We start from the raw sequence: 23,509 nt of genomic DNA, 5'->3' as shown, positions 1-23,509 counted from the left end.
CACCATGTATAGTAAGGTGTTTAAGGCGTTTTTATTTGCCGAAAGAAAACGACCATGTTTAGTAAGGCGTTTTTAGTCGAAAAAAGACCATGTATAGTAAGGAGTTTTTAGCTGAAAAAAACGACCATGTAAGGCGTTTTTGACCCGAAAAAAACTACCATGTATAGTAAAGCATTTTTGCCGAAATAAACAACCATTAATAGTAAGGCGTTTTTTTACCTGTAAAAAAATGACCATGTATAGTAAGGAGTTTTTTGCAGAAAAAAAGTCCATGCACAATAAGGCGTTTTTTTGCTGAAAAAAAACCACCATGTACAGTAAGGCGTTTTTAGCTGAAAAAAAACACCATGTATAGTAATGCGTTTTTGACCTGAAAAAAAACGCCATGTATATTAAGGCGTTTATACACGAAAGGACCATGTTTTGTGAGCCGTTTTTTTGCAAGAAAAAAAAAAAGACCATGTGCCGTAAGGCGTTTTTCGGACGTAAAAAAATTACTATATACAGTATTGTCAGGTGTTTTTAGCAGAAAAAAACATCCTGTATAGTAATGCATTTTTACCCCCCCCCCCCCCCCCGCCCCTAAAATTGCCATATATATTAAGGTGTTTTTACCCCGACCAAAAAAACGACCATGGGTAGTAAGGTGTTTTTGACCCTAAAAAAACGTTTTTGACCCGAAAAAAAACGACCATGTTTTTTTGCAGAAAAACAGACCACGTATAAGCCGTTTTTTGCTGAAAAGAAAACGACCATGTATAGTAAGGTATTCTTAGCCTGAAAAAGATGACCATGTATACTCAGGCGTTTTTAACCCGAAAAATACGACCATGTATAGTGAGGTGTTTTTAGCAAAAAAAATAAGACCATTCAAGAAGATGTTTTCAGACTGAAAAAAACATGTATAATAAGTCGTTTTTTACCCCCCCCCCCCCCAAAAAAAAAAAAAAAAAAAAAAAAGAACCACCCTGTATAGTAAGGCGTTTTTATCTGGAAAAAAACAACTATAATAAATACTGGATTGAGAAGACACTTTTCCTTGTGTAGAAGTTACGTTTTCTCTAAAGCTAAAAAAACGTCCCCCAATTTTAGAATGACCCACTCAAAGACAAAAAGTCTTCCGATTAACATGATTGTAATTCAACACAAAGAAGACAAGGAAGCAAAAAGCTGTTTCATAACTTTTTTTCAAAAAAGTCTCAACAGCAAGTTAGCTTATGTGTGGCTGACAACAATGAAGGGGAAATATAGAAACATCTTATTTCATCTTGTTGCTTCAACAGCAGCTGCGGGTATGTGAAATGAACTACAACAACTGTCCATATGACTTCAGTCTTCACCTATACACAAATATATTGCTAGAATACTTTTGACACGTGCGGCCACTGAGCCAAGAAGTTTAAAAATAAACCTAGTTAAAAAAAAAAACAATAAAGAAAAAAATTCACAAAGACGGCAGAAAGTATTGAGGGACTTTGGCTTTTGTACCTTTGTGGAAACAGCCTCTGCTCACTTCAGTGGAAGAGTAGTAAGGGTGGGGGGGGGGGGCGACCATGACAAAACAAATGCTTATGACAACAAAATGTAAAAAGGCACACAGAATATAAACGCTACCAGGTCGCTTTCGTTCATGCTCATGTACACTTTTTCAAACAAATGTGAGTTCATGTCCTCTGCCTGTGGTCATACATCTCTTTTCAGTATACATGAGCCGTCCTACAATTTTTTTTAGTAATTGGTGAATCCTTTTCAGTCTCTTACAGTCACATTGGACGTTGCTTGTCATTGCTGACCAATCATTAGCATCCCGATGGCAAAGTGGAATTTGAGCTTAATCTGATTTTGTATTATAATGTCACATACATAGACCATTCCTTTCCCTAAAAAAAAAAAAAAACAAAGAACCCAAAAACAGTTTCATTGTTGATTAGATGAAGTATTTCTAAGTGCCAGCAAATATTGGGGCCAAACGAAAAATGTCACGGATACTAAAAAAACTGCAAATATAATGGGAAAAAGTCCCGATTATTGAGTGAATATCAACATTGTCACCTTCAAAAGGACAGTTTTCATTTTTCTAGATCACAGGTGTCAAAGTCAAGGCCCGCGGGCCAAATCCGGCCCGCCACATCATTTTTTTCCTCCCCGCGAAAGCAAATCAAACTTGTGAAATTCCACGCTCGCTAAAATTCTAACCAAAATTTCATATTTTTGGATGGAAACCACAATAACAGTCATTATTCTTGTCTTCAGATTTGAAAACTAATTATTCATTAATTTGTTGTGCACTCCAGATGTAATAGGTGGAGGGGATTAAATATTCTAATGGCTTCCCCAAATTCATTACGGCCCTCGAGAGGAACTACAACGTGGCCCGCGCCAAAAAATGACTTTGACACCCCTGTTCTAGATGGTCAGAATGTGATGATTTCAGTAAGTGGATGTTAAAAATGTAACGTTCACACGCACACACACAAAATAATGTTAACATGTTGACAAATATGTCATTTTCAACAGACTATGTTAAAATGGTAACATTCTAAGAATAGCCACATTCTTCAGAAGAAAGTTTTTGTGAGAATAGTTGTCGTGTGACTGAAGTTGCAATCTTAAGGGAACGTCAAAAATCCAGTTTGCGGCTGGATGGATGCATGGCTGGAGGAGCGCCGATACGTGCCGCGGCTTAGAATTGAAGCGGATTTACGTGAGACAGGAGATGTGAGACAATCTCTTTTTGTCAATGGATGCTATACAGCTTCATGTTTGCTTTCAACATTTAGCTTGTAGCAGACGTGCACATTTCACCATGATGTCCCTGATCCACTGGTGAAAAGGATGATTTGAGTCTCTCCTTTTTCATCTAGAACTGCTTCATACAACAAAGAGGGTGCAGAAAGTGCTTATGATTGAATGACTGTGTCTTTGTGTTGTCATATTATTTTGTTCTTTTGACTTCAAGAAGGCATCACGAGAGTGGCTGCCTTAACACCAGCTCCTGTATTTTGTTTGTCTACTTCTTCCTTTCCTTCCCTCTTCCTTCCATAACTTTGCTGCTGTGCAATGTACATTTCTCCACTGCAAGACTATTAAAGGCTAATCCAATCCAATTCAAAATTGTCTGGCAAGGACAATAAAGTCAAAATATGATAAGGTTGAAAGTAACAAAAACAAATTAAGAGAAGGATGAAGCTGTCAACTGATCACGTCCCAGTAGTGAGTTGGCTCAGATGGTGGGAGATGGACGCTAAAGCTGTGACCTGATGCCGGATAGGCAGTAGAAGATGGATGTGGATAGATTGGGATATTCAAATAATGTAAAAAATCCTTATGGTGAATATGTCCGGCATTGTTGCTACAGTCGCGGTACTTAAGACACCTGACTTCATTGAGGAAAAAAAACACTTTTCAATTTGATTTGACCACACGCACACACACACACACAAACACTTAACATGTCACCTGTCAGAATGATACTTCTGCTGTATTCATCACAGTCTGAGTGCTGCTAAAATGAAAGAATAAAATAAATGTCTCTCATCCCGATGACCCCCTTGATTGTCAAGTCTCCAAAAAGTGGTCGCGGTGGGCCGTCATCCGTTTACATTCTATCACGAAAACGCTTCTCGTCCTTTTCAGTCGCGTGACATTTGCTCCGATTTGTGGAAAAAAAAAAACAACAAAAAAAAACTGTCACATCAATCCCATATGACGGCCATCTTCTTCGTGGTCATCACAGGATGAATATTGCTTCAGTATTGCCACTAAAAAGTTGTCACCAAACATTCACTTATGGGTGTCCTCATTTACCATGAGCTGCAAAAAAAAAAAAAAAACAAGCGCTCCTCATGTTTGAGAGTGGAGAAGCATGTCAGTAGTGTTGTTTTCAGTAGTTGCAAGCGAAATACTGCCGAGTAGAAATGTTCTGTGTGTGTCGTCATTCCCCTCGGTGAGTCCTGCGGTCAAAATACTGTCTCATTATTCATGTTGCAAGTGATCGAGACGAGCTCTGTGCTCGCCGTTGTCCAACCTGCGAGTGGGCTAAGCGACAACTGAAATTGTGTTTTGTGAACTGAGGGCCATTGTCTTCTCTCGCCCCCCAAAAAAAACATCTCAAGAGGCGACTTACAGTTGTAGTCCAAGTTGTTATCTTTTAGAAAAACGCACAACAGTATCGATGGGAAGCCGTTTGAGCATTTACTGGTAATTCATATCCTTGGGTATCCATTTTAACTCATTCACTGCCAGACTGTGCAAAAAAACGTGTCCACTCCAGTGCCAGGGTTTTTGTCATTTTCACTCAAATTGCAGGACCAACAGAATATTGACTTTTAGGACTACATCAACATTCAATTCAGCGTAAGAAACCTTAGACTCTCTTCTTTTATCAAGAAAAAAAAGTTAATTCCTAAATTATATGGGTCTGGAGTTATCAGAGCTTGAAATGGGGACAGCTGTACAAAATATTATATATATTGATTTATCTTGCGCTTTAACAACAGCTGAAGCTGTAACAAAGCGCTAACGTGGACAAAAGGCAAATGCTGCCACCCTCGCGGAAGGGAAAAACATTGCCAGAGGTCTCGCTCGTGCTTTATCGGCACCCCCGCAAGAAAAAAAAAAACCCGAACAAATTCAGGAGAGGTGCACCAATTTACACTTTTCAATTCCTGACTATTTGGGAATGGCAGTGAATGAGTTAAGGTCCATGCGCTAAGTATGCTGAACTCTGTGCTACTTACTACGTAGTATGACTGAAATGAAGTATTTCAATTATTAATATTTTGAATAATAAAGATATCCAATTTCTATTATTCACAGTGCACTAATTTTCTATCATAAATAAGCGTACTATTACATGATGAATAAATGTATAAATATGCCACAAGTGTTCTACGACTGAGGACAAAAAAAAAACAGTACATGGAACTAAAAATCCCTGTAATGTAAAAGTAAAACTGTTTTCTGAATGTTACACGGCTACAATGAAAAACTATTGCCAAATGTACAAAATGAAGCTTCAGGGTCACGAAACCCCCAGAAAATGTGGGAGTGTTTGCTGAAACCACACCCACTCAGCTGACAATCAATTCTGAATGTGAGGCTCCTCATCATTTGACCTCCACATCCTTATATGTTTGACCGGCTAAAACTGTCCGCCGAAAAACCCCAGTGGATGAAATTTATCTCACTGGGTCACAATTTAAGTACCGTATTTTCCGGTGTCTAAGGTGCACCCAAAAGCCTTGATTTTCTTCAATAGATGATCCTGCACTTTTTACACATATGCACCTTATATGTGAAGTTATATTGAGCCACAACAGGTCTCACAACTCCTGTCAGCAGCCACTGACTCCATTTCCCCCCCATCGTAGAAAGAGTGCGTAATCCCAGTCTCTATTTTATCACCTTATAATGTGGTGTGACTTTTATTTGGAAAACTTTTATATATTACATTAGGAAAACTGTTTTCATTCATTGAATGTGCGCCTTATAGTCCGGTGCGCCTTATACACCAGAAAATACATTAACTCACAATTGCACTGGATAACGACTGCAGCAAAGGACGGTGCTCAAATACATATAGACCAGGCGAGGGATGACTCGTACCCGATGCTTAACAAAACAAAGGGGGGTGAATTAGAAGAAAAAAAGAGGAAAACTGAAAGTGTGAAAAAAACACTCACGGCAAACAATCCCAGTTTGCACGTTTTCAGCAATGACCTTGACACACTGAGAATGGACTTTAAAACTCCCGAAATTCACATTAAAGGGTCTTTAAAATGGATATGAAGAATACTGTATTTTCTGGTGTGTAAGGTGCACCTAAAAGCCTTCATTTTCCTCAAAAGATGACCATTTGCCTTATACACAGGTGCGCCTTATATGCAAAGTAATATTGAGCTACAACAGGTCTCGCGACTATCAGCCACCAACTCCATTTCCTCCTGTCGAAGAAGTCGTGCGTAACACCAGCCTCTTCTGTAGCACTTTATAATGTGGTGTGCCTTATATCTGGATATCTTTTATCTAGTTATGTATTATATTTGAAAAATGTTTTTCATTCATTGAAAGTGTGCCTTATAGTCCAGCGCACCTTATATATGGAATGTTTTTGAAAATACACCATTCATTGGGGGTGCACCTTATACAGGTAACATCCGACTTACGACCGAGTTCCGTTTTGACCAAACGGCCGCAAGTCAAAATGGTCATAAGTTGAAAACAATTCAAATTGTTGAATAGAGACACGGAGGCTAAATGACTCGCAAACTCCCCCCTTTGGTGCCATCACATGGTCGATTGCTGTGCGAGAGTGAGATGCTGACCGGTTGGCCAAAATTGTCGTACGCGTTGCCTGCCTGCTCGCGCGTTGCCGTGCCAGGCGTAGAATTAAAAGTTTAAAAATAGGGTCTGGAGGTCGTAAGTACGGGTGGTCGTAAGTCAATCCGGTCGTAAATCGGATGTTACTTGTACTCTGGTACACCTTATACCCCAGAAAATATGTTAACTAATAAATGCTCAAACGGCTTCAATTTGTCAAAACTGGTGAGGACAAAAAAAAAAAAAAACGCGGACCATACGGAAGATATCAATGATGTCAAGTGCACAACCAATTTGCCATCCGACCAGCCATTTTGTGCTTTTGGTTGCCAGTCACTCGCAAAAGAACTCACTTCCAAATCATGAAATGCTGCACATTATCGCCATCTTTGTTGTTGTCGCCATCTTCCAAGGGCCATGACAGCTGCCACTGACTGGAGTTCCCTCGCCAATTGCGACGTGGCAAGTGTTCTGACTGCACCGGCCCAGGGAAGGGAGACGGAGGTCAGCTAAGGGAGGGATTTTGGTACGAAAGGTTCTCCGAGGTTCACCCCAAGTAAGAAAATCAGCTTTCCTTGGTCATCCAAAAACCAGCGCGTTCCCCTCCATTGCTTTCGCCGATGTCTCCTAAGCTCTCCGCCTTTCAAGATCTCTGTGCTTAATACTGCTTCAAACTGGCCACTCGCGAAGCTTCAGTTGACCAGCACAAAGCCGTGCTGGGAGTCCACCGTCTCCATCATCTCACCGTCCAGGTGCGGGCTCTGCAGCTCGGCCAGAACCGCACCCCCGGGCTGGCCTGGATGGCACAAGACCTCCGCCCCGGGCCCCTCCGAGTCCACCATCACCGGAGTCGGGAGCTGGCCCAGGTCTAAGGAGAACTCATACTGGCCTCTGGATAGGGCTTCAGCGGAGGGGCACTGGGGCTGGTGCTCTACAGGGTAGCAGAAGCCAAGTCTGGTCGCTGAGGTTTCTTGAGGTGATTGGTGATGGAGGGGCTGGAGGGGGTGAAGGGAGTGGTGTTGAAGGTGGGGGACCGGGGGCACATGCTGGGCATAGTGGTGGTGGCTCAAGTAGGGCTCATAAAGCGTCCCCTCTACTGGTTCCAGAAGAGGGCTCAGGCTGTGGGGGTGGCTGTACTGCGGCGAGGCCTGTGGCTGCGACTGAGATTGGGGGCTGCCGGCCGACATTGGGGACATCTGGGGGGAGTTCTGGGCGGCTGCTGGGTCCAGGGGTGCGCCACCCGCTTCATAAGACCCTTCAGCGATTTGCATCTGATTGAAATAGACGGGCAGGCCCAGACCCTGCGACTGCTGAAGGTACATCCTCTTCTGGTTCAGTCTGTGAGGACAACACAGTCAAGTTAGACACATAGCACGGGTTCTACGTCATTAGATCTTTCAGTTGGCTGTCATGGTACTAAAATTAAAACTCCCTCACCCACCCTTTCCAGGAACAAATATCATGATGCACCCATTATATAACGCAGTGGTGAGCCATACATTTCACACTTAGGCCTTCAGTAGTGCTACGTCTGAATCAATCCAACCCTTAATAACTATTTTATGACTCTACAACCTTTACCGCAGCTACAGCTGTGACTGTGAGTCATAAAAAGTGTGATATGATTTACTACAAGTCCACAAGAGGGTAGCGTTAGCCAGGAAATAAGGCCTGCAAGATGACTTTGGTATGGTGAACTCGAAATCTGATTGGTTCAAGCAACAGTTTGATCTTCCAAACTGATTGTGAAGGCGTCCAGGTAGATTTCTGACCCTTGTAACAAATAAACCTAAAATGTGATTGGTTGAATTCTTAAATAAAAAACACATCTGGAAGGAGCGGAACAGGGGAAAAGCAATAAAAGGAAGCTGAAAGACAATCTTGAATTATTTAACTCATTCACTGCCGGACGTAAAAAATGTGGCCACTCCAGTGCCACAATTTGGAATATTGTGCACTTCATGTTTTAAGAGAACATACCGGTGTTCTTGCAGTTGTTGCTCTAAACTTCTGGGGGACTCCTTACAGAACATCTGGCAGCTTGCAGGACTGTTTGCCAAAACGGCGGTCTATTGGACACAAGAAACAGAAGACTTATTATTGACAGATATGACGTGTTGTATCCGCTACAACAAATACGGACAAGCATTGGGACTTGGGTGCAACGACAACGGCACTTAAATCGGTCACATTATTTTCCATTCCAGTACACTCTAGTGGTTAGTTTACGAGTGCAGTTTAATTTGAATGAGACAGGTTATGACCACCATAGGTATGAAATACGTACCGATGAAGACGAATGAAACAGGTTTGAGTTTTTCACAAATTGACTTGATTAACATTGTGTGCACACATGCGCAAATGTCTCGTTGTCGCTATTCTTTTATACAATAACTCAGTTATTATTTTTTAAAGTTGAGTTTTTATACGGTATAGTGAGCTTTTTATCCATTTCAAACTTCTCCACAATATCTTCATTGTATCATGGGGGTCATTTGCCAATAATATTGTATCATGATATTTGGATATTGTAATTAGGACATCTGACCATTAGACAAAGGATTGAAATTTCTGGGGTACATTGATTGAGTCACATCTATTGACTTGTTTAATGTCTTTTCTACTCACAGTTCAGGTTCACTTTAAAACTCAACAAAGGGTAAACAATTACGCAATGTGTATTAAAACAAACCATGTTATTATTGTCTGACTGACTTAACTCATTCACTACCATTTCACGAATTTATTCGGGAATTGCCATTCAATTTTTTTAAAATATTGTTTGATGCTGATAGAGCGCTGACCACAGCCTCTGGCAATGTTTTCCCTTCCACAAGTGGTCAGCATTTCCCTTTTTTCCATATTAGCGCTTTGTTCCAGCTTCAGCTGTTGTTAGAAGCGCCATATAAACCAATACGAATCTCATATTTCAAGCTCATATAACCCCAGACCTATATAATTTAGGAACTCTTTTTCTGAGTGTAAGGTTTCTTACGCTGCATTTAATGTTTATGTAGTCCTAAAACTCAATATTCTGTGGGTCCTGGAATTGCAGTGACAATGACAAAAACACTGGCAGTGGAGTGGACAAATTTTTGCACGTCTGACAGTGAATGAGTTAATGCTAACAAGCTACTGAAAAAGTCACACACTTGCAGAGAGAGCCTGCAACATAACAAATATTTTTAGGTTTTGGGATAATCTAAAATGTATCCATGGCAATTCAATTGATTTCAAAGGCTGGCTGTGAAGTGGGTAACGGCGATGTTAGAATTCTCCAAAATTATAAAACTGAAGACTTAGTCCATCTCATTCAAAAAGAATTAATATTTAAAAGTGAAAGTGGTGTGGTAAGTGTTGACACTCTTATGCATTTACCGAAGATTAATTTACATCGGCGTACCTGCAGACGATGGGTGAGGTATTGCGTCTCCAAACTCTGTCTTCGAGACAGGAGAGGCGGCTGCAGACCACTTTGGTATAAGGTCGGCCCTTCCTGTTGCTTGGTTGCCTCAGTCTTCCAACACAAACATTGACAAGTTACAAACAGGATGTCTGTGATTCCACACATACTGGACACATAAACTGAAGGACACACTTGGCGTGCATCGCTCTTGTGTTGGCGAACAAAGCCGTGTCAGGGCCTGAGTGGTTCATGGCGTGGTCTAAGTGGATTAGCCATAGCGTGCGCTGCCAAAATGCCTTTGTGTTGACTGATCAGACAGATGCTTTTCACTAACTGGCATGTTGCATAGGGATTACATATTAGTGATTTAATGACAGGATATTTTAAAAGGATGACGGGTTCGAAGCTTGGGAGCTGTGTTCTTGAATTGTGAAAGACGGGCCACATGGGGACAACCAAATATTGTCAAGCTTTGGCTATTAACTGCCTGTTTGTGATTTTATTTACTGGAAAAGCCATAAATTTTGTTCCCATACAGTGTGTCTCATTGAGCGTGCATGTGTGCTTATGATTTGGGGTTATTGGATGACCAAATCTAACAGCCTTCAACAATGACGGCATTCACTTTAGACAAGCCCCCGGGCCCCAAGGGGACGCGTCACAGTAAACAAGACTCCGTTGGGCAGCTCTCTTGGGGTTACACAACAGCCAAAGTGCTTGTCCCTTTTTTTCCTCCCCTCTGTGCAAAATGGGGTGAGGATAGTAAATGAACTGTCAAGGAACAAGTCTGTCATGCTTGTACGTTTGTATCTTGACTGTCCGGTGCGGCTAACCTCAAGGAGGTTGTGCAAGTGGTGCTGGGGTCCTGGAGGGCCCATAGAAGCCACTTCTCCGGAGCCCATCTGCTCCACCAGCATCTGGACTTTGTTCAGCTCCAGGATGCCTTTAGTCCTCGCCAGGTTCTGGAGATGCTGTCGAAAGGCAACCAGACCTGTGCAAACATGAAGAATATTAAGTCACACTTCATAATGTCCCATTTTGACAGTGCTTCCACGCACGTCACAGAACCGCTGTGGGTGTTTTCGTATGACATACGGCAATGTGTGTTTCTGATAAGAACCATCCAGCGGTGACGAGCAATGGCTGCGAATGATAAGTCCTGACTCACTGTGGTGGTGGGAGTTATTTCTAACCAAAGTCAGCAATCTGACGCAAAAGACTCTGCCACATCAACTCTCTCCCCCAAAGAGGATTAAAATAAAAGATTGAGTGAAAGAAAGAAATAATTAACAACCAGCAACTTGGAGCAAGCACACATTGCATGCTGTCAAAAAAGAGACCAAGTACCAGATTGCCTCCTGCAGAATGGGACAGAAAGTGATGCAATAAAATGTTGCTGCAGACCTAGATATAACATGTACACAAGGTGAATCTGTGATGTTTCGTTCCATGCTGGTCCGTATTTGGCTTTGAGTGGAGGTCTGCTCTTGACCAAATGCCCCCAGTCTTGTCGCTATCCACCCACAGTAAGTATTTCATGTCTAATTGTGTGCTGTGCAGAGACAAAAACAAAAGTGAAAGGAAAAACAAGACAGGGGCTGTGTGAAAGGGGTGGGTGCGAGGGGGAAATGAGGCATAGAGGGAGCAGTAGGGATGGGGACATATGTGGGCTGAAACCTTCGAATATCGGTGATTCATCATGTGAATCAGTCATCAGAGGGGCTGAGTAGAGGAGGTGATAGGAAAGGAGGGAGGAGGTGTGAAAGCTAGTGTGACAAATAATCTGGAAGTTATACAGTATGCCATATACAGCATATGGCAGAAATGTATGGCCCGAGGATCAAATGCAGTCCGTGATCAATTCTCATCTGGCCCGCAGCCTCCATCATAAAATCAATAATGTCTGGCCGGCGTGAAGAATTAGTAAAGTGGGTAGAATCGCTGGTAGTTGTGTGTGCCAAGTGCTGCCAACTAGAGGCGCCACTACGAACAGCAAATTAGTACATGAGTAATCGACTAAATGAGAGCCCTCAATTTTCTATAATGGCAACAATTTAAGATGTTGATTAAAGTGTTAAAAAGTGAATGAATATTCTATTTAAATTTTCAATGTCAATTCAATTTTGCATGTTTCAAATGAACCAAAACACATGCTTAGGATAGCTGAAATTAAAAATAAAAAAATCAATTGTTAAACATAGAATGGCTCGCTGAAATCTATTTAAATTCATTGCTGTTATATGGAAAGAATGTTTATCAAGGTTGCCCCCCCCTTACATTTTTAACACACCAAATCTGGCCCCCTTTGCAAATATTTTGGACATCCCTGGGGTACGGTATTTTTGCTGGTAAGAGTGGGAAGGAGGATCTGTTTCTGGTAAGAGTGGGAAGGAGGATCTGTGTTTTGTGTTCCACCTAGACCAAGGGTGTCAAACTCATTTATTGCCATCGGGTCATCTTGTAGTTACAATTTTCTTTCGCGGGCTGTTATGAATTTGGGGAATCCAGTCGAATGTTTAATCCCCCTCCACATATTTCATACAGAGTGTGAACAAATGAACAAATTCATGAATAACTAGTTTTCAAATTTGAAGTAAACAATAATGATTGTTATTGTGTTTTACATAGGACGATTTAAAAGGTTGGTTGGGACTTTATCAAGCATCATGGAAATTCACAAGTTTGATTTGAATGAAGAAATGAAGCGGCGGGCCAGATTGGGCCCCCGGGCCTTGACTTTGATACCCGTGTCCTAGATGGTACAAGTTGTGCAGATCTACACTCCGTTACAAGTCAAAGCTCCCCACTGTGTCTTGTGACAGCATTCAAAGAGACATGACCTGACAGTTTACTGACACTTATTTATTCTTGCAGTCAAGCTCCTCTCCTTCCAAACCGATGGACAGAATAGCGATCAGCACGAGCAGGCTCAATCTGTCTGAATTTGTCTCAGTCATGCAGAGTACCAAGCATGTAGTATTGTATTGGTAAGAATAAGACTGAATAGAGTACTGACCTTGTGTGAGTGAGGTGTCAGAAGCACGGCGCCCTTCTCTGAAGCTGATGGGTGAGCGGTTGTGGGTGTCCCTGCGTTGCGAGGTTAAGGCGGCCATTGCTGGATTGGCTGGCTGAGTGCTCAAGAAGGTAGTCGGGGGCATGCGGGGGCTCGTGTTGGTGCCCAACATAGCTTCATTGAGCGACGGGGCGTCCTCAAGTAAGCCGAGGTCACTGTGCATGGAGCCCATGTCGTAGCCCATGTCAGAGTCCATGCTGCCCGTCGAGGGGTTGTGACCCAGAACAAAAAGTTTACCTGGTGGGTGTGAAAATTGAGAAAAGTCAAGCAAAAATGACATAACGGTATTTGACCTTGAAGTGTGTAGCAGGTCATCTGAAATTATACCCTGGTTTGACGTTCCTGGCTGGTTAGAAACCTCAGAGAGAGTATGACGCCTCTGTCCAAAACGGGCAGTCAGATAAGCCAAAGACAGGTGGGGCGCATCCTCCTCTGTGTCGGGCTCTTCGGTCTCGATGCCCTCATCAATCGACATTTCCATCATGTTGCTAGGAGACGAGGTGGAGGACTTGCGGAGCACAGTGATGGGAGGTAATGGGTCCAGCAAGCAGCCATTTACCTTGAAAAAGGTGGAGAATATGAATTTGTGAATTCAAACATTTAAAAAGGAGACAAGCATACAAAAGACATATAAAGCGTTCCATGTGCACCCACCAAAAAAAACTTTGGACAAGGCAGGGCTAGTAACTGTGTTTTTATGGACGCAGACACTCAAAATCATCCACATGAGTTGTTGCAATAACAGCCCGTTGTCGGTGTAAAGAAAGCAACTTCGCCCAATTTCTGCATCTGCTTTCACTAGTGCATCGGGATTGGAATGCTGTTACTCAACCGCTTTCACACACACCATGAAACACAAAGGAGGGCCGTCATCGGGAGACAATTAGGGTAGCAAAACTATAAAGGGGGCAGGGGGAGTAAACAAACTTGAATGAATGCCTGATAATCCATAGAGAAGACCAAAAAAAAAAAAAGATTTAAACTGCGGCTTCATATCGTTGGGTGTTTGCTTGGCAACGCATTCGGTCACATCATCACAGGACCACTTACATAACCACGCTCCATTCATGCAGAGGACACACACATGCACACGCACACACACACACTACTGCCCCCCTGCCCTGCACGGCACAGCTCACCACGCATCAATTTGTCTGAGCCATTTGTGTAAGGGGTTGCTCCAAAATGCATTTTTGAGAGAATTATAAATGAGAATTGCTTAAGTGTGTTTCGCTCTAAAAATGTGACAGGCAATGGGCCTCTATAATAGTCTGCCAGATCATGACAAGCCGGTGGGACAAAGGTCACTATTTGGCACAGATAAAGCACAGAAAAAAAAATGTGTGTGTGTGTGTGTATTACTATTTTTGTGAGGTCCACTATGATTTTATACCATACGTAGTGAGGACATTTTTGACAAGTGAAGACTTTTTGGTTTTTCATTCTAAAGCAGGGACCGGGAACCTTTTTGACCAAGAGAGCCATAAAAGTAAAATATTTAGAAATGTTTTTCAGTGAGAGCCACACACACACGCAAACACACATGCATGTGATTTCAGCAAAATGTCAGAATATATTATTTAAAATAACTTTTTTTATGATATGACGCATTAATATGAATAATTTTCCATTCCTCATGATTGTTAAAAAAAAAAATCCAGCCAAACGATCGGAATGAAAGTCAACTTGCCGGGTCCATAGGCGAAGCTACTGCTAGCTAGCCTGCACACTGCTCATCAGCTGCACACGGATCATTAGCTTGTACGCTTGCTTTCTGTTGTCTCTCACAGAAGTATATTGATGCTAATGGCAGTGTTTGAAATAGCGTCTGCAGGGTGGCATACAACTTTCAAAACGTCTCGGCCCGGATGGCCGGCAACTTCATGAAAAAAAACGATTGTTTTCAAATGAAATGTTCGTTTTATTCAATTAAGCAAAAGCTACAAACAAAACGCCACGAGCCACATGGACTCCACTTTCTCAGCAGCTTTCAAAACTCTGAAATACACTTTTAAGTCAGGGTGTAGTCCGAAGCAGGCTTCTGATTGGACTACACTGACTGAAAAGTGTACTTCAGAGTTTTGAAAGCCGCTGAGAAAGTGGAGTCCACGTAGCTTTGAGCGGACAACACAGCACAATGCATACGGTGCATTGTACACCATGATGACAAACGGCAAATGCAGCAAAATCTTCAGCAAGGTATATTTACCATAAATTAGGCAGGGGAGCATTTGTGATTGGTACTTCCTTAATTTAAAAAAAACCTTTAAACTTCGCAACAATGTTTTTATTTTTTAGGGCGATTAGACGTCTGTATGTATTTTAAGTTGTGAAAAATTGGGCAGGCAACTTTATGGCTGGGCTGGCAACTTTTCAGAGTTGTCTGCCAGGGTGTCCACTAACTTTTTGTCATGACTTTCAGACACTGCTAATGGTAGCATGGGGCTTGTCAAAGTGCCACTGATATTCAACTATTTCATCAATGGTATTGTTTCATTGTAAATTAGAATCACGGCAGAACTTTTTCTCTCCACAAAGGCGAATCCTTCCATCCATTCAACCTGAACTGTATGATACTCGTCATTTTATAACTTGTCAGGCTTATTTATAAGGGGCCGTTTACCTGTTTCGACATCGACGGCCAGAGGTCAGTATCATCCAATCAAAATTGCGCTTTCCGCCAACTGCCGCCGAAACAGGAAATCAACAGCGAAAAAGCGAGAATATGTATTTAGTTTTATCAGCGAGCCAGATGCAATCATCAAAAGAGCCATAGATGGCTTGTGAGCCATAGGGTCCCGACACCTGTTCCAAAGGCTTCTAGAGGGTCTATATATGCATATCTGTGTGTGTGTGTGTGTGTGTGTCTGTGTGTGCGTGCGTGCGTTTGTGAGTCTGAGACATGTGCAGGACAGGCAGCTGTCCTATCTGATGTGTGCACTAGCTTAGAGCTTACGTAACAAGACGAGTCATCTGAACTCTGGCAGGTTGAGCAAGGAAGCAAACACCAGCACTCTCAAGGGAGCATGATGGGTGTGCATATGCGCGCGAGCGTGCACGCTTTTGAGTGAGTGATCTTATCAAAATGAATTGCTGTCAGAGCATATTAGGATAAAGTCTGGAATAACTGCATTTTCCAGTACCGGGCTGTCATTTGAGGTCAGGAAGTACGCATGCAAACACAAGACTGATAAAGACACGCGTGTCCCTAACCAATGCAGCCTGCTGCTACGTCTCCTGACTGTGTCATTGGACCTACTTTGGGCGTGTTGACGTCCTCAGCCATGAAATTCTGCTCCAGGGCGCATGCGGGCTGGGTGAAGGTGAACGCATCAGGAGCCGCGGGGGATCGCAGCAGGCGGACCCCGTGTGGGAGTAAGCCCACCTGGGCTGAACCGCTCGTCGACTGAAGAGAAAAGAGGAAGGGCGTTATGGATCTTTTTTTGAAATCACAGCTCTTGACAGGTGATGCAGCAAATGTGTTGAGGAAAATGAAGGGGAAAGAGACAAGAAAAGAATGCATAAACAAGTGAGAAAGAGCCAGGCTGAATGAATGCGACTGGATGCAGGTGTGAATAAGAGAAGCTTTGATCAGGGTGGTCGAGGGTGGCATCTATGGATTATTCAATAGCCTTCGGCTACCTTGGCGACAGTCTGTTCAGCGATGGTGCTGGGCCGCCGCTGACGTGCATCCAATCTCTGCTCCACCGGGAAGCTGCAGCGGTGGGCCTTAAGCCGCTCCACCAGCAGGTAGTAAATGGCAGCAAAGTGGTTGTAGCTTTTGTTCTGCAGGGACTGGAGGAAAGACGTGACATGTAAAAGGACAGCTCTGTGACACGGATATTTCCCGTTGTCAAAAAAAAATACTTAATCAAAAGTTAAATTAACTCATTCACTGCGATTCACAAATGTATTCAGGAATTGAATACATGACGTACAGCGCCAATCCCGATTTATCCTGTTTGGGTCCCAATAAAGCGCTGGCTATGGCCTCTGGCAAATAATTTCCCGTTCTTTCTTTCATGTTAGCAGTATTTCCTTTTTTTTCCCATGCTAGCGCTTTGTTCTAGCTTCAGCTGTTGTTAAAGCGTTATATAAACCAATATGTATGTATTGCGTTGTATGTTGGACAGCTGCCCTCATTTCAAGCTTATATAACTCCAGACTCATAATTTAGGAATTAACTCTTTTTTTCTGATGAAAGAAGAGAGCCGAAGGTTTCTTACGCTAAATTGTCGTCCTCAAACTCAATATTCCGTGGGTCCTGGAATTCGAGTGACAATGACAAAATCCCTAACAATGGAGTGGACACATTTTTGCATGTCTGGCAGTGAATGAGTTAAGCTCACTGGTAAAAATGTCTGTCGTTTTCATCCTGTAGAACTTTTATACCAAGTGTACAACTGTTATCAGATTTCATTCTACCACTGATCACTTTAGATCTGCTTTTTTACTTTGCACAGTTATTCCTCAGAGGTACCACTTACCTTGCGTCTTTATTTGTATTTTATTTTTATGGTGATACTAGTGAAGCGTGTTCTACCGGAGACAAATTCCTTGTGTGTCTACACACTTGGCCAATAAAGTTGATTCTGGTTCCAATTCTGAAATGTCGCCTGAAAACGCATGTTCTTAAATTTAGTTGGAAGGTGAAGTGAAAAAAAAACAGAGCTCAGTTAGCTAATTTAAAATACTTACCAAGAGACAAAAACTTAAGAAGTGTTGGAACAGTATTTGAGTATTAGCTATCCAGTGCTCCAAAGTATATGCTGCTCTAGCAACAAGGAAAAAAACACCTCATGTTTAACACTCATGTTCACCGAGGAATAGCCCATGTTCTGCCTTTTTTCTCCCCGAGTTATACACGAGCCAGAAGCAAAATTCCTTCATTACCGACTTATTTTGCAGTACTGTGTGGTGGGTACTGCCTGCAACTGTGTGGTTTCCTGCTTGTTTGAAATCAAAGCTCGCTCATGTGTTTCCATCTTATGACAAGACTGCACAGTGATATGATTTGTTTTGACTTGTATATTAAAAGTTTCGTAAGAGTTTGGTCAATGACCGGCTGACTAATGTCCGATGTCGGAATCTGCCTCCGGGCATTTGTTTTAATAGCTTTGTTCTAATCATGAGGTAGACACGGGTAATCATATCGAGAATAGTTTCTGTGTTGACAAGAACCCAAACTGTAAATGTCAGATTTTCAAAAGAATGTGTGCTATAAAAAAAGCCAAATCTGCTCGCCATTACCTCCACAGTCTTGTGTTGGTCGATGCCAAGGCTGTGCATCAAACGTACAACCTGCTCGCTGTACTCGCCCACGCCAGTCTCACCCTCAGCAGAGACAGGCTGCTGGTACAGTACCGGCCGCTGAACCGGAACATCGAGTGCCATCCACTTGTGCTCTTTGATTTGCGCTACGGTGAGACGCTTAGACGGATCTAGGACCAACATCCTACGGATCAGATGCTCGCAGTCTGAGAGAAAAGAATAGAAAAAAACATTGGCAACTATTTGAATTACTGTGATTGGCTGCCAACCAGTTCAGTGTCCCCCGCCTTGTGCCCGAAGACGGCTGGGATAGGCTCCAGCACCCCCGCGACCCTAATGAAGAATAAGAGGATAATGGATGGATGGATGCTTTGAACTGTGACGTACTTTTGGAATTAAAATATAATTTTCCACCCCTGTTAAAGGGCAAGTGTCTCCACTCCTTTCAACTATCCTCCTGTACAAATGAAATCTCCTGACCCCTCGTTCATGGCTAGATAAGATTGACGTCAGAAGCAGCTGGGTTTTTAACAGGATTAAGGTCCCCTGCCTGCACCCATAGCACCTCAACTGCATTCCTAGCCTGAGCCACTCGTATTGCTGCTAAGCTCTTAAAAACTAACATAACACTTTTTTTTAATTCAGCAATGCCCACATAGCTGGTGGTGGTCATCTAGAACTATTATGGCATGGAAACCCTTGAACCTTGGACAAGTACTTGGTTACCAGTTCACCATTCATTTCTGTATCAATTGCAGGTCCACTTACTTGAAGGTATCATAAGTGCACATTTTATTGTTGGAGAGCTGCCCATGAACAATTGTAATTAATTGATTCATAATTGAAATTCATCGATCAATTATTTTCTTCAATTTATTGATGAATCTGATTTAAAAGAAACACACTTTCTACATTCCCATCCTTTTTGGAGACAAAAAATGGATATTTTTAAATGACGAGGCCAGAAGATGCACCAAACCATTCGGAGATCAATTTAATAATTAATGGTTTTCTATTTGTAGTTTGCAGTGAGGCAGAACTACATTTCAAAAGATTTCACATTTTTAATACAGCTCTATGATAGTTTATGAGTATATTAGAGACCAGTTATTGATGTCACACTCCTACATCCTAGTAGCAAACGCCATACGATCTTCAGCAAGTTAAATGGGGGTTGTGCTCAATGCTACAGCGGTGCTTAGAGCAACAACCGATATGTTTCTCCAAAGGACTAACTTAGGAAGATTGTGGACCATGTCGGGATTGACACTGACGGAAGGAAGCTAGTGGGCTCTCTGACTGATTAATCCATTGTTCCTGGCCATTATTGCACAATAAATGTAGGCTACAGAAGTTGGATTGAATTTATTATTTTTCAGGACTGCTTATGTGTAAATAAAAAAAAGTCACTTAAATAATACAGTAAAGTCTTGTTATATCGATATCGGTTATACTGATAATACTGCTTATTACGATACTATTTTCATTTCCCGTGCACATGTCTAGTCTTTTTATGTATAATTAGTTCCGTTTAGTACGATTCATGGTTATTACGATAATCCGGTTACTACGGTGCTCTTTTTCATCTCCCGCCGGCCATTTTGCTATGTTTATATCGATACAAAAGATACTTAAGGTGAATCGATATTTGCTTAAGGGTTTCTATACAGTACCACCATTATCGAAATCTGTATCGGTCGCGCCGTTGGTCACGTGGCTTGGTCACGTGACTGGTCACGTGGTAGAAAATGGCGTTTGCTACACTGCGCAAGGCACGGGAGCTGGTCACGTGACCAAGTCACGTGACCAGCTCCAGTGCACAATAAAAAAGGCGTAGCAGAGCTTATATACAGTACTGTTGTTCAAGACCAATTTAAACCATGGGGAAACGTAAGAATTGTGATCTCGGAACGAAGTACAAGGCAATAGTGGCTGTCGAGGAGAACGCAACAAGGAGCAAATCGTCCATCGCGAAAGAGTTCGACGTGCCGTTTGATGTAATTATATTTTTAAAAAAGATTTCTATCGATAAATCAGATGCAAGGATGTTACGAGAGGGGTTGAGAGAGGAAATTTAAAAAAAAAAAAACATCATTTGGTCATTGTTTTGTTTCTTTTTTTCTTATCAGGACCACAACAGTGTCTATTTCATTAAAACAGAATTTATAGAATACATTCGTCAACATTAATACCTTGTTTATTAGTCATGTATTCTGTTATTTTTAAAGATTGCATTTGTATTTTGTCTGTGTTAGATTTGTTTTATTTTTGGGAGGGGGCTTTTCTGGTAAATTAGTGTTATTTATGTTTGTTTATAATGGCCATAATTAAGACAGGACGACTGCATTGGAATTGAGCTTTTTGGCTACAACTGGGTGCATTTTCAATTGCATTAGCTGTATAACAGCTTAAGCGAAGTAAATTTGTGGATTTATTGGTTATAAAAACAACATTGACCATCAATTATTTGTAAAATGTAGGGCAATAACAGATACTGACTATATTCCTTGACATTTCAACCACCAATTAATAATCCTCTGGTTTCCTTGATTCATTGATTATCAACTAAAAATATTTATAAAAAAATGTGATTATGACTGAACAAATCAATTGGGGCTTTTAAAATCTATTCCCTAATACGAAAATGCTAGGACCCCACTGTACTGGAAATTGCTTCAAATAAAGTCAAATCCAGTGTAATTCATACAACTATGATTATGACAATGACAGGAAATGTGAAAATCATTTTTTACATCAGAAATAAACAGCTTTGTGTATCTCTAATCGTGCAATGAAATCTTTCCCAATTATTTGCAGTTTTGCAGCCAATTTTCTTCTTTTCCTTTCGGCTTTTCCCTTCAAGGGGTCGCCATAGCGAATCAGTGTCCTCCATCTTCAGAGGTTTGATTCGCTTGTTTGTTTTGGCCAAGCTTTTACGTCGGATGCCCTTCCTGACACAACCCTCTGTATTTATCCGGGCCAATGACTTCTTACATTTGAATGTTGTTTCAATTGCATTTCAGCTACAAAAGATCTGCAATGGGAGCCAGAAACGCACAAATGGGAACCCGGTGTTAAGTGTGACGGTTTCCATGGATAACTTGACTCATTCGTCCTCTGCGGTGTGCCAACATCCAGCTGTGAAATAGAGAGGATGGTGGCAGACCATGTTTGCAACGGTGAGATGTTCTGGTGAGGGCGAATTGGGCTGTGAAAGATGATTTGCCCCCTTAGAAATTGCTTTGTCCACTGAGCACACCCAAGTAACGCCCTTCAGCTGCCAATGTCCTATCTGCATGATTTGTCATGCCAAGTTGAGGAACTCGAAAATGAAGGAAAATGTCTGTTTTAGATCAAGGTTTGCATTTTTCTCCTCGTAAATACATTTATCTACAAATTACATTTTAGTTGAATATGTATTGTTTCATAATATGAATACTGAAGTGGGTTTGATGATGGAGAGAGTGGGGTCTGTGTGAAAAATCAGGATGGGTGAAACCTGATTTTTCACAACACTGTACTGTGAAAAGTGATTCAAGGCAGGAGTAGAGCACATCCTGTTCTTAATTCTCGGGAACAGACAGTCTCTTTGCAAGTCTCCGTTACCAGGCCTGTGAATGTTGATTGTTTCAAGGTTCCCTCACAAACATCCAAAGAATGGCACAAAGGCCCAACAATGCCAATTTGGATCAACCCCTGGATGCGGGAAGAAAACCAAAAAGTTACATTGATGAAATTAATCAATGTGGTCATTCCTGGAACTTATTACATGGCAGAGACAGAAACGGGTAAAAATCTAGAGGGGATCGCTGGCTCGTCGTCAGGATACATAAACCGCTCGGGTTCTGGACTTCATCTCTTGCCAATAAGCTAGGACAACATGGCTGGTTTGACATAGTGTGCAGATAACAGTGGAAATGCTTTCTATTAGTATGTGCCCTTGTCCAAAACCATCCACCTCATTCACACAATAACCCCTTAAGTGAGTTTAGCCATAGTAAGAGTCTGTTGACTCAAACAGAAGATATGATGGTGCCATATGGAAAATAGATACAAGAATCAGAGCTTGGCACATGACCCTACTTTGCCGTTCTGTCATCTGTCCGTAAACTGGAGACCTTTCTGTTCTCCTCCCTCTGTAATTATTCATACAATATTCATCCTCAATTGCTGTCCTTTTAATGCACTTACATTCTTGCATTTCATCAATCCGTCCCCGTTCCTGCCCATGAAAAAAAGGTTTCACCTACCTTCAGTCATGAAGTAGGGGATGCGGAATCTCCCTTCCAAGACTCGCTGTCGAAGTACTGGCAGAGTGGGTCCGTCAAAGGGCAAAGCACCACAGACTAACACATATAGGACAACACCCATACTCTGGAACAATACAAAAGACAGACGGTAGGCTCAATTAAAATTGGTTGCGACGACTCAAGTCCAAAGTTAAAAAAGATGTTGCAAAAAGCAGTAAAATGAAACACAACTGTCACAGTCGGTGATCTGCTTCTCATGGTACCAGAGGAGGCTTGCAGTGGATAAGGGGAACATTGTAGCGAGGCCATGGTAAAGCTCATGCATGCAACATACCCAGATGTCCAGTTGGGGGCCCTCATAATGAAGACCCTCGAAGATCTCAGGAGCCGCATAAGGGGGGCTGCCACACCATGTGGCCAGAGGCATGCCAGGTTCAAAGAAGTTACCAAATCCAAAGTCTGCCAGAGACAGAAAGTCATTTGACAATTATATTTTTAAATCAATCTCTGTCATATGATTATGTCAAAAATGACAAACTGCCCCATTGCGCCCCAGTCAGTATCACAACAATCTATCTGGAAAAGATGAATGACTAATGAAATTAGAAGAGTAGAAGCTCAGAAATGCCACTGGTAAGATTATTTATTCTATTCTTGTTATGTGTACTCACACTGTGCTGCTTTCACTAATAATTATATACACAATTTATATCATCTGTCTTGGGAGGTGACCTACCTAACCAATGGGTCGGCATCACAAAATGTTTAAAGAGCCATATTGGTGTCGCGGTTTGCAAGGTGGTGATGGCGGTTGTGGATCCCAAAAAGCAGGCAGGAGGGAGGAGGTTGTGTTTGACAAATTGTATTAAAATAAAGTCAGCAGGAACAAAATCTAAAACATCAAAATCATCTGAACACAAACAATAGAAAGTATCAAAAGAAAACCAAGAGTAAAAGTCCGCCACGGTGAAACAAACACAAGCACAGCAAACAATGCATACATAATGCACAAAATTGCATCCAATGGCCGACACCGAATGGTCGTGCCAGGAGTCCTTTTGACGGCCACTGATTGAAACGACGAGCACCTGCGAGGCTGCAGGCAGGGCCGACCACACTACCCGTTTTTCGCCAATCTGATCATGACAATTGGAGCAGAAATACAAAAAAACAAATATTTTATACATG

General features: G+C 41.9%; 1 protein-coding gene across 1 annotated transcript in view; it reads right to left on the bottom strand.

Moving 5' to 3' along the window:
* Positions 1-1,171: 1,171 nt before the first annotated feature.
* Positions 1,172-23,509, bottom strand: part of sik2b (salt-inducible kinase 2b) — a 53,663-nt gene continuing 31,325 nt past the window's right edge. The window contains exons 5-15 of the mRNA XM_089014626.1: positions 22,656-22,780; positions 22,322-22,445; positions 18,051-18,277; positions 16,443-16,595; positions 16,060-16,206; positions 13,128-13,359; positions 12,744-13,037; positions 10,561-10,718; positions 9,725-9,838; positions 8,302-8,390; positions 1,172-7,659 (exon numbers count right to left, since the gene is read on the bottom strand). Coding sequence (XP_088870752.1) covers positions 7,014-7,659; positions 8,302-8,390; positions 9,725-9,838; positions 10,561-10,718; positions 12,744-13,037; positions 13,128-13,359; positions 16,060-16,206; positions 16,443-16,595; positions 18,051-18,277; positions 22,322-22,445; positions 22,656-22,780 — 2,309 coding nt within the window. The 3' untranslated portion in view covers positions 1,172-7,013. The remainder of the gene's footprint in view (positions 7,660-8,301; positions 8,391-9,724; positions 9,839-10,560; positions 10,719-12,743; positions 13,038-13,127; positions 13,360-16,059; positions 16,207-16,442; positions 16,596-18,050; positions 18,278-22,321; positions 22,446-22,655; positions 22,781-23,509) is intronic.

The sequence above is a fragment of the Hippocampus bargibanti genome, linkage group LG14 (assembly GCF_051943395.1).
Source record: "Hippocampus bargibanti isolate YZ-2025 linkage group LG14, ASM5194339v1, whole genome shotgun sequence".
Lineage (NCBI taxonomy): Eukaryota > Metazoa > Chordata > Actinopteri > Syngnathiformes > Syngnathidae > Hippocampus > Hippocampus bargibanti.
Note: the sequence above shows the minus strand (reverse complement) of the source record. Positions and strands in the feature narration are given on the sequence as shown.